At 47.4% G+C, this 12,388-nt stretch overlaps 1 protein-coding gene across 1 annotated transcript; it reads left to right on the forward strand.

The window, feature by feature from the left end:
- Window positions 1-381: 381 nt before the first annotated feature.
- Window positions 382-5,026, forward strand: LOC140723303 (uncharacterized). The gene is made up of 2 exons (XM_073037904.1): window positions 382-410; window positions 4,519-5,026. Exons 1-2 carry the CDS (start codon window positions 382-384, stop codon window positions 5,024-5,026), a joined length of 537 nt encoding a protein of 178 aa, XP_072894005.1.
- Window positions 5,027-12,388: the final 7,362 nt, after the last annotated feature.

The raw sequence follows: 12,388 nt of genomic DNA on the forward strand, positions 1-12,388 counted from the left end.
TATTCTATACAGCAGCCCCTCTAACAAAAGAAAAAAAACTGCAACGGGAACAGTGAGGAACCGATCAGGAAGCGGGACATGGACATTTGTCATGTTATTGGCACGGGTAACTTAAACTTCCATAATATTCTTTGGAAACTCCCTAAGGAAAAATGTTTCGTTATAGCATAATTTCTCAGTTGTGACCAGGAAGGATTAATGTCACTATAAGAAGACAGGTGGTCTAGCGAACAATTCGTACCGGATCTAATATTAGAAAAGGAAACGGATCAGGTGACAGATCTTTCCGCGGCTCAGCACTACAGAACAACAGGGCACAACTCCCCTCCATTTACCTTGATCAGGGAGCATGGGATCTATTTAATTGGGGATCAGCGAATTATGGTGCGACCTGACAGCAACTTGGGAAGGTAAATTGGGAAATGATGCACTCAGGGAAATGCGCAACAAATATGAGGGGATTTTATTGGGAGTACTGACATAGGGTTCAGTATAGGCTTGTCTCCCTGAAGCAGGGAAAGGATGATAGCGTAAAGTAACTCTGGGTGACAAGAAAGTTGGAACAACTCTTCAAGAGGAAGAAAGAACGATAGTAAAAAATTAGGAAGAAAGAATCAGGTAAGGCTATAACGGGTCAAAATGTAGAAAGGAAAAAATAAACAATCGAGTTAGAAGAGGTAGAAGGGGACTTGAGAAGTTTTTTGCGAATTGCACTGTGAAGAACAGGCGGAGACTGGAGAGAGTCTGGGCAGATCAGAGGACAACTTGTGTCTGGAGTCCCAAAAGGCAGTGCAGCTCCTCACTGAATACATTGATGAATGTGAACACAGCGTAAAACGGCAGACGCTCAGAAAGAGGATTCGGGGGAAACTTCGAAAACATTATGATAGATGATTCCCCGGTGCCAGAAGGGATATAGTCCAGGTAATTTGGGAAAGCGAGAGAAGATATTAGTGAGCTTTTGGACAGAATCTTTGTGTCTTCGCTGGCCACGAAAGTAGAACTGGATGACTTGGGGAGGGGGAATATTATTCATTTGTTAACGAAAGATAATAGGGATACTTCTTGGAATTACAGACCAGGGAGCCTTACATCAGTAGTGGGTAAACTACTGGAGAGGATTATTGAAGAAGGAAATTATGAATATTTAGAGAAATGTTGTCTGGCTACGGAGAGACAACATGGCATGTTGTCCTCTATGAGCCAGATTGAATTATTTGGAAAAAAAATGAAAATAATACCAACAGATGACGCAGGACAGTCGATGTGGGGGCATTAATTCTGGTCAGATGTTGGATCAGTTCCCCATAGTGGACTCATTCAGAAAGTCAGAGGCATGGGATCGAAGGAAACCTGGTTGCGTTGCTTCAGATTTGGCTTCCTAACAGAATGTAGATCATGTAGTAGATAGGGTGACTTCCTGCTGGAAGACAGCGGACAACCGTGTTCCGCACGGAGGGTCGAAATTGTGGTACAAGTTACAACTCTATTTTGGACTCTGCAGTTACAGTGTTCCGCGAAACAGGGCTGAGTGAAATAACCGATTTAACTTGACCACCCAGCAACAGCTGGAAAGTTAATGGAATTAGGGGTGACGATGTAAGCAAATCGCTGAACTATTGACGGCACCGGCACGTTATCTTAACTATCCCGTCATTTACATATTACAGTAACGATGCTAATTTATGGAAATAAGGCCGAAGACGTAAACAGATCGCTCAGCTATTGACTGAACCGCCACGTTATCTAATCTGACCCGTCATTTACATATTACAGGGCAGATGCTACAATGACTTCAAAGCAATCATTTACAGTGGAGCCCTACAACTTAAAAACAGCATTTCAAAGTGTTCAGCAGGTTTTAATAACTAGCCTTCCAAAATTCCAATTCCAAATTCCCAGTTCAAGTACGCATCAATTTATCCTAATGCAAATTTACCTCTGAATCGTGGTTTTATCATATCGAGTGTAGATACGCTCATATTTCGATCTATTTAACCCTGAATCCACATGGCCGGTGTGGAATCCGTGTCTCCCTCTGAAATCAATAATAAATGAAACACACAAAACTACACAAACTAAAAACGCAGCGAAGGCAAAGCAAATATTCGGGCTGACACTTGCCTTCCTTCAAAACCATCGCAGGCTATTGGAGAATACAGAATAAGCAACTTCCAAAGCTTCCATCCATCATCATCTCACATCTGCGCTTCCATCTTCTCATGCTGTAACCATCCATTAACTCAGTCTCCATGCTTCAGTGTGTGCAAGGACAGAGGAATCGAACAGTATCAACGACTTTCTAGATTGGTCGGTGCTGTGAGACACTGAAGCTCTAACCCAGATATCCAGTGAGATACCCAGAGGAAACCACTGCACAGAAACAGGGTCTTCAGCCCGTCCGGTCAGTGAGGAATTATTTAAACTGCCTACTGCCATCGACCTCACCCGGACCGTGGCCATTCATATACCAGTACCTATCCAGTCATCTCTTAAACGTTCACATCGGAATCTCAATAACCATTTACGTAGGCAGCACTGTCTACACTTTGGAGTCCATCTGGGTGAAGAAGCTTCCCCTCCTATTTTCCTTAAACATTTCACATTTCACCCTTCACCCATGATCTCTAGTTGTATTCTCGCCCAACATCAGTGGAGAAAGCCCGCTTGCATTTATACTCTCTATACGCGTCTTAATGTTGTATACCTCTATCTTAATCTCCCCTCAGTCTTCCACCCGCTCGGGAATAAAGTGCTAACATACCTAATCGTTCCTTTTAATTCAAAACATCCTGTCCCGGCAATAGCCTTGTAACTTTGTTCTGTATTCGTTCAAACGTATTTATTTCTGCCCTGTTGGTAGTTGAGCAAAAACACAACATTATTCCAAATTAGGCCTCAATAATTTTTTAAGCAGCATCGACATAACAGCCCAAATCCTGTACTCAGTACTTTCGTCTATGAGGGCCAATGTACGAAAAGCTTTCTAACTGCGCCACAACTTCCATTGAATATGGACCTGCATTCCCAGATTCATTTGTTCTGTCGTACTCCTCAGTGCCCTGTTTCTCAGTGTGTCAGATCAACCCTGGCTGGTCTTCCCAAAGTGCAACATCTGACACTTGTGTATGTGTTACATGCGTCCCGCCATTTTTCAGCCCGTTGTTCAAATTGGTCCAGATCCCGCTTAATGCTCCGTTAGTCTTCCTCACTGAGGAGAAAGAGACTGGGGAATGTAAAGAGACGGTGTCGAGAATCTGAGAAGGACGGGAGGGAGAGAGACGCAGCCGAGATTTTAGGAGAGGAGAAACGGCAGTGGGGGAGAGAAACTGAGCGAGACCGGGTGGGGCGGGGTAGAGGGAGAGACCGAGGGCTTAGAGAAAGACCAGGGGGAGGGAGACCGGGGAACTCGAGAGATCTGGAGTGAGAACAGAAATTTGTGATGTGGAAAAATCAATGTGAGGAGGAAGATTGGAAGAGAACTCGGAAAGGGAGAGCCCAAGACAGCGGTGGGGGGTGTAAGATATGAGTGAAAGCGGGTAGGGAGAGAAATTGGCCGGGGGGAAGGTGGGTTGGGGAGACTGCTGGATACAGAGAGACGCGAAATTAAAATACTTGGGAGGGAAATAGACACTATGGGTTGAGAGAGAGACTGGGATTAGGTCGGAAAGTGTGAGTCAGAGAATACTGTCCATAAATGCACTGAGCGATTAGAGGACTTTTCGTCCTGCAGGGAATTCTGGGATTACAGCGCTTCCATTCTAAAGTCCTTCAGAAACAAGCAACTCGTGTAATCTCGCTGACCTCTCTCACCCCGCCTGCTTAACCACTCTCCTTCCCACACCATATCCTCGATCTCGCTTTCCTAAACTGGTCTTCGCGGTCTTCACCCTTTCTCTCCGTTTCTGTGATCACATCCGGTGGCTCCTGTTACGAACGCCGCAAAGTAATATGATGAAACACACTGAGTCATGTTAGTAACGGGACATTCTGGACAATTTACAAGTGGGTCCTTCTCCCCGGCGCCCCTCTACCCATCTGTCGGCTGTATAACCTGCCCGACCAGAAAGGGAAGCAATGGAGGCTTACCTAAATGACTCTTTCGCGGCGGGCATTATCCGACCCTCATCTTCCCCTGTAGAGGCAGGATTCTTCTTCGTGCGGAAGAAGGACAGCTCCCTGAGCCCCTGCATTGTCTACCGTGGCCTGAACAACATCACCATAAAGAATAAGTCTCCACTGCCCCTTATCACCTCTGCCTTCGAGCCCCTTCACGGAGCCACAATTTTCTCTAAGTTGGACCTGCGGAGTGCCTATCACCTGGTCAGGATAAGGGAGGGAGATGAGTGGGAAAACAGCTTGTAACACCCCTCTTGGTCATTTCGAATACCTGATCATGCCATTCGGCCTCATCAATGCCCCCGCTGTCTTCCAAGCCCTGATAAACTATGTCCTTACGAAATTTATTAACCGTTTCGTTTTCTTTTATTTGGACGACATCTCAATCTTCTCCCGCAGTCTTCAGGAACACACGCACCATGTCCGTCAGGTTCTTCAGAGGCTTTTGGAGAACAAGCTATTCGTTAAGGCAGAGAAGTGCGAGTTTCATGCCCGTTCCGTCAGTTTGCTGGAGTACATCATTGAGGGCGGCCAAGTGAGGGCGGATCCCGAAAAGACCCGGGCGGTGGCCGAGTGGCCAAACCCCACGACGCTTAAGCAACTCCAGCGATTTCTGGGGTTCGCAAACTTCTACCGTCGCTTCATCAGGGATTACAGCCGGGTGGCAGCGCTCCTTACTCGATTCACCTCTCCTGCGACACCTTTAAACTGGACCCCCGAAGCCGTCTCGGCCTTCTCGGAGCTAAAGATGCTTTCACCTCCGCTCCCATCCTGGTCCAACCTGACCCGTCTGGTCAATTCATTGTGGAAGTCGACGCCTCCGACTCTGGGGTGGGAGTGGTCCTCTTTCATCGCTCCAGCCCAGACCAAGAGCTCCATCCCTGCGCCTCCTTCTCTCGCCGCCTAAACCCCGCAGAACGGAACTACGACGTAGGGAACCGGGAGTCACTGGCCGTCAAACTCGCTTTGGAGGAGTGGAGACGCTGACTGGAGGGAACGGAACATCCATTCATCGTCTGGACGGAACACCGGAACCTCGCATACATCCAAACCGCTAAACGCCTGACCTCCCGCCAAGCCATTTGAGCATTACTTTTTGGCCGTTTCAGATTCACACTCGCCTATCGTCCAGGTCCAAGAACGGGAAGCCCGAAGCTCTCTCTCGTCAATCTTCTCCGAGTAGGGCCTTCCGAACCCCGAGACCATCCTTCCACCATCCGGTGTGGTGGCTGCCCTCACCTGGGAGATGGAATCCATAGTCAGCGAGTCGCAACGGACTCATCCTGACCCAGGGAATGGACCCGCCGGTCGTCTCTTCCTGCCCGACGCTGTTCGGTCTCAGGTTCTCCAGTGGGGGCACTTCTCGTTTCGCCTGCCATCCCGGGATCGATCGAACTCTATCCCTTCTGAAGAGACATTTCTGGTGGCCCTTCACGATAGATAGATAGATAGATAGATAGAAAGATAGATAGATAGATAGATAGATAGATAGATAGATAGATAGATAGATAGATAGATAGATAGATAGATAGATAGATAGATAGATAGATAGATAGATAGATAGATAGATAGATAGATAGATAGATACTTTATTCATCCCCATGGGGAAATTCAACCTTTTTTCCAATGTCCCATACACTTGGTGTAGCAAAAACTAATTACATACAATACTTAACTCAGTAAGAACTAACTCGAAAAGCATTAATAATAGCTTTAAAAAGTTCTTAAGTCCTGGCAGTTGAATTGTAAAGCCTAATGGCATTGGGGAGTATTGACCTCTTCATCCTGTCTGAGAAGCATTGCATCGATAGTAACCTGTCGCTGAAACTGCTTCTCTGTCTCTGGATGGTGCTATGTAGAGGATGTTCAGGGATTTCCATAATTGACCGTAGCCTACTCAGCGCCCTTCGCTCAGCCACCGATGTTAAACTCTCCAGTACTTTTCCCACGACAGAGCCCGCCTTCCTTACCAGCTTATTAAGACGTGAGGCGTCCCTCTTCTTAATGCTTCCTCCCCAACACGCCACCACAAAGAAGAGGGCGCTCTCCACAACTGACCTATAGAACATCTTCAGCATCTCACTGCAGACATTGAATGATGCCAACCTTCTAAGGAAGTACAGTCGACTCTGTGCCTTCCTGCACAAGGCATCTGTGTTGGCAGTCCAGTCTAGCTTCTCGTCTAACTGTACTCCCAGATACTTGTAGGTCTTAACCTGCTCCACACATTCTCCATTAATGATCACTGGCTCCATATGAGGCCTAGATCTCCTAAAGTCCACCACCATCTCCTTGGTCTTGGTGATATTGAGACGCAGGTAGTTTGAGTTGCACCATATCACAAAGTCCTGTATCAGTTTCCTATACTCCTCCTCCTGTCCATTCCTTACACACCCCACTATGGCCGTGTCATCAGCGAACTTCTGCACATGGCAGGACTCCGAGTTATATTGGAAGTCTGATGTGTACAGGGTGAACAGGACCGGAGAGAGTACGGTTCCCTGCGGCGCTCCTGTGCTGCTGACCACCGTGTCAGACCTACAGTCTCCCAACCGCACATACTGAGGTCTATCTGTCAAGTAGTCCACTATCCAATCCACCATGTGAGAGTCTACTCCCATATCCGTTAGTTTGTGCCTTACGATCTTGGGCTGGATGGTGTTAAAGGCACTAGAGAAGTCAAGGAATGTGATCCTCACAGCACAACTGACCCCATCTAGGTGAGAGAGTGATTTGTGCAGCAAATACGTGATAGCATCCTCCACTCCCACCTTCTCCTTATACGCAAACTGAAGCGGATCCCGGGCGTGCCTGGTTTGTGGCCTCAGATTCTGTATTATCAGCCGCTCCATGGTCTTCATCACGTGCGACGTCAAGGCAACAGGTCTGAAGTCATTCAACTCCTTTGGTTGTGGTTTCTTCGGACCGGGACAATACAGGATGTTTTCCACTGTCTGGGTACTCTTCTCTGATCTAGGCTCATGTTGAAGATGCGTTGTAGTGGTTCTCCCAGCTCAGTCGCACAGACCCTCAGTAATCGTGGGGAAACTCCATCCGGTCCAGCCGCCTTGCTGGTACAGATCTTCCTCAGTTGACCTTCCACCTGTGCAACCGTAATCCTGGGCGTGGGCAAGGTCTCCTGTGAGTGGCTATTTTCCTGTGAGGGAAGTAAGCCTGGTGTGGAGTTCTGCGGTGAGGATGAGATTGTGCTGTCGAACCTATTGAAGAAGTTATTCAGCTGGTTCGCTTTCTCCACATCTCCACTTATGTTTGCCCCCCGCTTTGCACCGCATCTGGTGATGATCTTCATCCCATCCCACACCTCCTTCATGCTTTTTTTCTGCAGCTTTTGTTCTAGCTTCCTCCTATACTGCTCCTTTGCCCCCCTTACCTGTACTCTGAGTTCCTTCTGAACTCTTTTAAGCTCCAACCGATCACCATCTTTAAAGGCCCTCTTCTTCATGTTTATTTTAACCCCAGCTGTTGGAAAACACGTCAGCCTTGTGTGATATTAAATAGTTCGTGTGATGGAGCGAGTATAAATGAATGAGCGTGGAGATTCGTCAGCTCAAAGTTTCTCCAGCCAGATCGCGGACAGCTAGAAGACAGGGTGAATCTCAGACAGCATGCGTGAAACCTTTTACCGTGTGAGGAAGATATGGTACTTGGTCATTGCCGTGATCGGTGTTCCTGGTAAGAACACAAGCAAATTAACATTTTAAGTATTGTGTGCGCGGTCCGTGGACTCGTTCAGTGACCGACAGCGCTGCGATGTCGGAGTGTCAGAGAGTGCGGTGTTCACATTGCGACCAATCTCTGCGTTCGTTCAGAAGTTCCCTTCCTTTTTAATTCATGGCTTCTGCTGGAAGTAAACCGGCAGCTGAAGCGGCCGTAGAGAGGAAGATCGGGTAGATGGATTCATTTTGTAGATTCATAGCAGGCAGTTGTGATTTATCAATGCAAAGCCGCTGTCAAGTAAACCCAGATAATCCAGCGCGCTGGCCACCTTTACGGCTATTTGCTTTTATACCGTTTCATTAGAGCAACGTGCTTTAAATTCAAAATTCAAGGTATTGCGCTCCTATTAAAGAAATACTTGCAAATTTGAAGGGAGCGCGGGAAGCGAACGGACTTTGAAATTCAGGGGAGCGTGGTCGATTTCATTTGTAAGTCAGACTCCGAATATAAGTCAAGTAAGGACCTGTGTGCGTGTTTTGTGCCAGGGTTTATTACCACGCCCTGTTATCCGTGAAGTAAAACAGGAGTTAAGAGCAAGCCCAGCGGTGTCCGTTAGGGGTCAGATGGGGTAAGGTGCACGCGATACTCCGTTCTTGTACAATATGCTTCGGAACATTTAGAGTAATGCTGAAGTAATTCGGAGCGGCCCCAAAGGAGACAGATCTTTTGGAGTACCTACACTGTCGTTGATTACATAAGCACTAGCTTATGAAGTGAAAATACTTTAAAGTTCAGCGGGTCAAGCATAAACCTCAAAAACGAAAATTGAAACTTTCTGATCGGATTCGTTGAGAGCGTGTGAAGGAGCCCCGGCCAAGGGTAGTTGCGGATTTTAAAAGAAGCCATCCAAGCGGAGGTGGGGGTGGGGGGGTGGGGGTGCTGTGTGCGGGTGATAAACGGGAGTCAAGAAGGAGACGCAGGCATTGGAACGGTGGAAATGAATTTGCTTTGAACTTTGTGGATGGACAGAGGTGGAGGGAGCGGGACTTCGCTGCACAGTGAGAGTGCCAGGACATAGGTGACAGGAACGCGGTAATCAGCATCGCTGAGAAAGTTGCCGAGGTACCCAGGTTTTCACATTAGTCCAAAACCTGACGGGGGGAGATTTATATTGATTTCTCTCAAGCGTTCTCGGCGATCCGTTGATAACGCCTCCTTCCCAAACCCTGTTCCTTTTCCAGTATCGAGTACCTTCTCCGTTCACCCCGCATACATTCGTGAGAGGGATCTGAGATTCCCGCATTACTCCTTTTAAACCCACAGAAATGAGTTGTCTGCACAGTTTGATTGTTCTCAATTTCCAGCTTGTCTCTGCCCTGAGACCCACTGATCGGTGAGCCAGTAATTCACTCATTCTGTTTGCTGTTCCCCAAGTGAATTTAGTGGCGATTGTGATCCTGTCCCGGGGAAAGTGCGGCCTCTCCACCTGCACCACTCGCTATCTGGTGGCCATGGCAACGGCGGATCTCCTAACCATCATCTTTGATGTCATACTGTGGCGGCTCAGTTATTACTACTTCCCCGGGACTTTCCTGGACATCACCCCCGTGTGCAGTGTGATCGGTGCCCTGGGACAGGCAGCCACTGACTGCTCTGTCTGGTTCACCGTCATGTTTTCATTTGATCGGTTTGTCGCCATCTGTTGTCAGAAGCGGAAAGCGAAGTATTGCACCGGGAAAACTGCGGCTGTGGTTCTGACAACAACCGGCGTCCTGATCTGTGTTAAAAATGTGCCCGACTTCTTCATATATCACTCAGTGAAAGTGATTGACAATATACCCTGGGACTGTATTATAAAGCCGGGCTACTATACGGATCCCGGGTGGGTGGGATATGACTGGTTTGCCACAGTTCTAACGCCATTACTCCCTTTCCTGTTAATACTACTGTTCAACGCTCTGACAGTCAGATATATTTTAGTGAACAGTCGCGTTCGTAAGGGTCTGAGGGGTCTGAACCAGGCGGAGAACCGCAGTGACCCGGAGATGCAGAGCAGGAGGAGGTCTGTGATCTTACTTCTCACCATCTCCGGGAGCTTCATCATCCTGTGGTCGGTGTATGTTGCCGAATTCCTTTATTACATCATTGCCGGGTTGGATCCATATAATTACAACGATTCGGAATACATACTTCAACACGCTGGAATCATGCTGATGATATTAAGTTGCTGCACAAACACGTTTATTTATGGGGTAACTCAGTCCAAGTTCAGAGAGCAGTTCATTAGCGCAGCGAAATACCCGCTCACTTCAATTATTCAACTGATTAATGAACAGAATTTCTAAGATCTTCTCAGAGGCGGTCGCCGTGTTTTCATCTTGTTACTATGGAACTGACGGTCACCATAAACACAATCTCTCACAGTCTGGTACTTAGCACAGTTGCTGTATTTTACACTCCGGGTTTATCAGAGCCGCAGACACCAGTTTCACTCCTGAATCTCCCAGTCCATTCTTTCCGAATCTAAACACAAACAGACAAATTGAAGAACAAAGTGATTCAAACCGTACATCGGAGGGAATTTCTCTCATTCGGATAGTTCAAGAACGTTAAGCACTTCAGTAAATCACTATTCGGAGTTCCCATCACTCTCAATGTCCCTCACTGTCCATATCCAGGTTATTCACCGAATGCAGCAATTTAGTCGGCAAATGTGATTTTGTAAACTCCTCATGTTCTGTCTCATTTCCCGATGGTTACAAAAGTGTTCCTGATGTGAAATGGTCAAAAGGGCAGGCCCACAGTGAGGAAGATTTATGAATGTGGAACTGTCGATGAGAAAAGACTACATCTGAGGAAAAGATAGGGGAAGACAGAACAAGAACGTGGGACGGAAATGCGGACAAGATATTCCACATGAGGATAGGAGATGGGGAAGAGAGATCCCACAGGAGAAACGGGATGGGGAAGAGAGATCCCAAAGCAGGAAGGGGGAAGTGGAAGAGAGACCACAGAGGAGCAAGGGGATGGGGAAAAGAGATCCCGCAGGATGAAGGGGGATGGGGAAGAGCGGTCCCACAGCAGTAAACCGATGGGAGAAGTTAATCCAACAGACCGGATGACGCAGAAACCGATTTTTCTGGAGGGGTGGGTGTGACTTAAGTCCCACAATCGGGAGAGGAGATGCGCGCATGGGTTCTGGGTATCTCGTAGTGAGCACAGTCACACAGGTGGACTGATGGTGATAGTCACACATGGGGAAGGGCAGGAGAGTACAATCTCACAATGCTATTTCTTTCCTTCTCACTGGGACAGTTTGCTGACGGTCTCTTGTCCCTCACCGGGAAGGGAGTGTGAATCTCTGACCCACCTGCTGCAGTCAGTGTCGGTCTGGGTGTCAGTAACAGTGAGAAAGAATATTGTCAATGGAAGTGTCACAGGCAGTGAGAAACACGGTAATTCCTGTGATTTACTACCATTAAACCAATGGCCGTTGTTCACTGATCTGATGAAGTCTCCAACATCCCTTCACAAGGAACCACAGAACCCTCCCGCCTTGGAGATTTACTGATCGATCCCCTGGGCATTTGTCACAATTCTTCTTAATCTGATTTTCTACAGTTTTATCCAAATTCCTTTACATTGAACCAACACAATGGAACGGTTTCACAGTTCAAAGGAAGAGACAAGTCAAGTTACCTCAACTCCTGGCACTTGTGCAGCCCGGGTCCCAGCCGCAGGATTCCTTCACACTGAATGAGGCAGTGTCCCAGGTCGAAATGTTATATTGTATCACAGAGTCCGATGACATGAGACAGGACCGCGCAGTCAATCGGAGTCAGTGTCATTCCACTGAATGAAAGTGTTTCCACAGATCCCAGTGCGGCCTGAGCCAGTCCACGATTCTGAGACTCAAACAGGTAGTGCAATGTGTTCAGGAGGCTCCTTTTACCAGCTTCACTCCTCATGTTTCCACTCCGGCGTTTAACCTCCTCCTTCACCCAGTCAATCACCCGGCAGGGTTAAAAAGTACCAGCAGATTCACCTGGAGTCTGAGTCTTCCGTTATAAACTCTATTTTATTAGTAACTACGTGAATAAAGTGATATAGAAGGAAATAAAGTAAACAGGTTAGCAGAGTTTATATGTGCGCATACCTATCTATATATATATGTGTGTGTGTGTGTGTGTGTGTGTGTGTGTGTGTGTGTGTGTGTGTGTGTTTGTGTGTGTGTGTGTGTTTGTGTGTGTGAGTGTGTGTGTGTGTGCGTGTGTGTGTGCGTGTGTGTGTGTGTGTGTGTTTGTGTGTGTGTGTGTGCGTGTTTGTGTGTGTGTGTGTGTGCGTGTGTGTGTGTGTGTTTGTGTGTGTGTGTGTGTGTTTGTGTGTGTGAGTGTGTGTGTGTGAGTGTGTGTGTGTGTTTGTGTGTGTGTGTGTGTGTGTGTTTGTGTGTGTGAGTGTTTGTGTGTGTGAGTGTGTGTGTGTGTGTGTGTGTGTGTGTGTGTGTGTGTGTGTGTGTGCCCAAGCTTCCCCAGCTCAGGTGATTGGGTGATACAGTCTCACGGTGGGATGGTAAGTAATCAGTTCAGTTCTG

This window comes from Hemitrygon akajei, unplaced genomic scaffold (assembly GCF_048418815.1).
Source record: "Hemitrygon akajei unplaced genomic scaffold, sHemAka1.3 Scf000108, whole genome shotgun sequence".
Lineage (NCBI taxonomy): Eukaryota > Metazoa > Chordata > Chondrichthyes > Myliobatiformes > Dasyatidae > Hemitrygon > Hemitrygon akajei.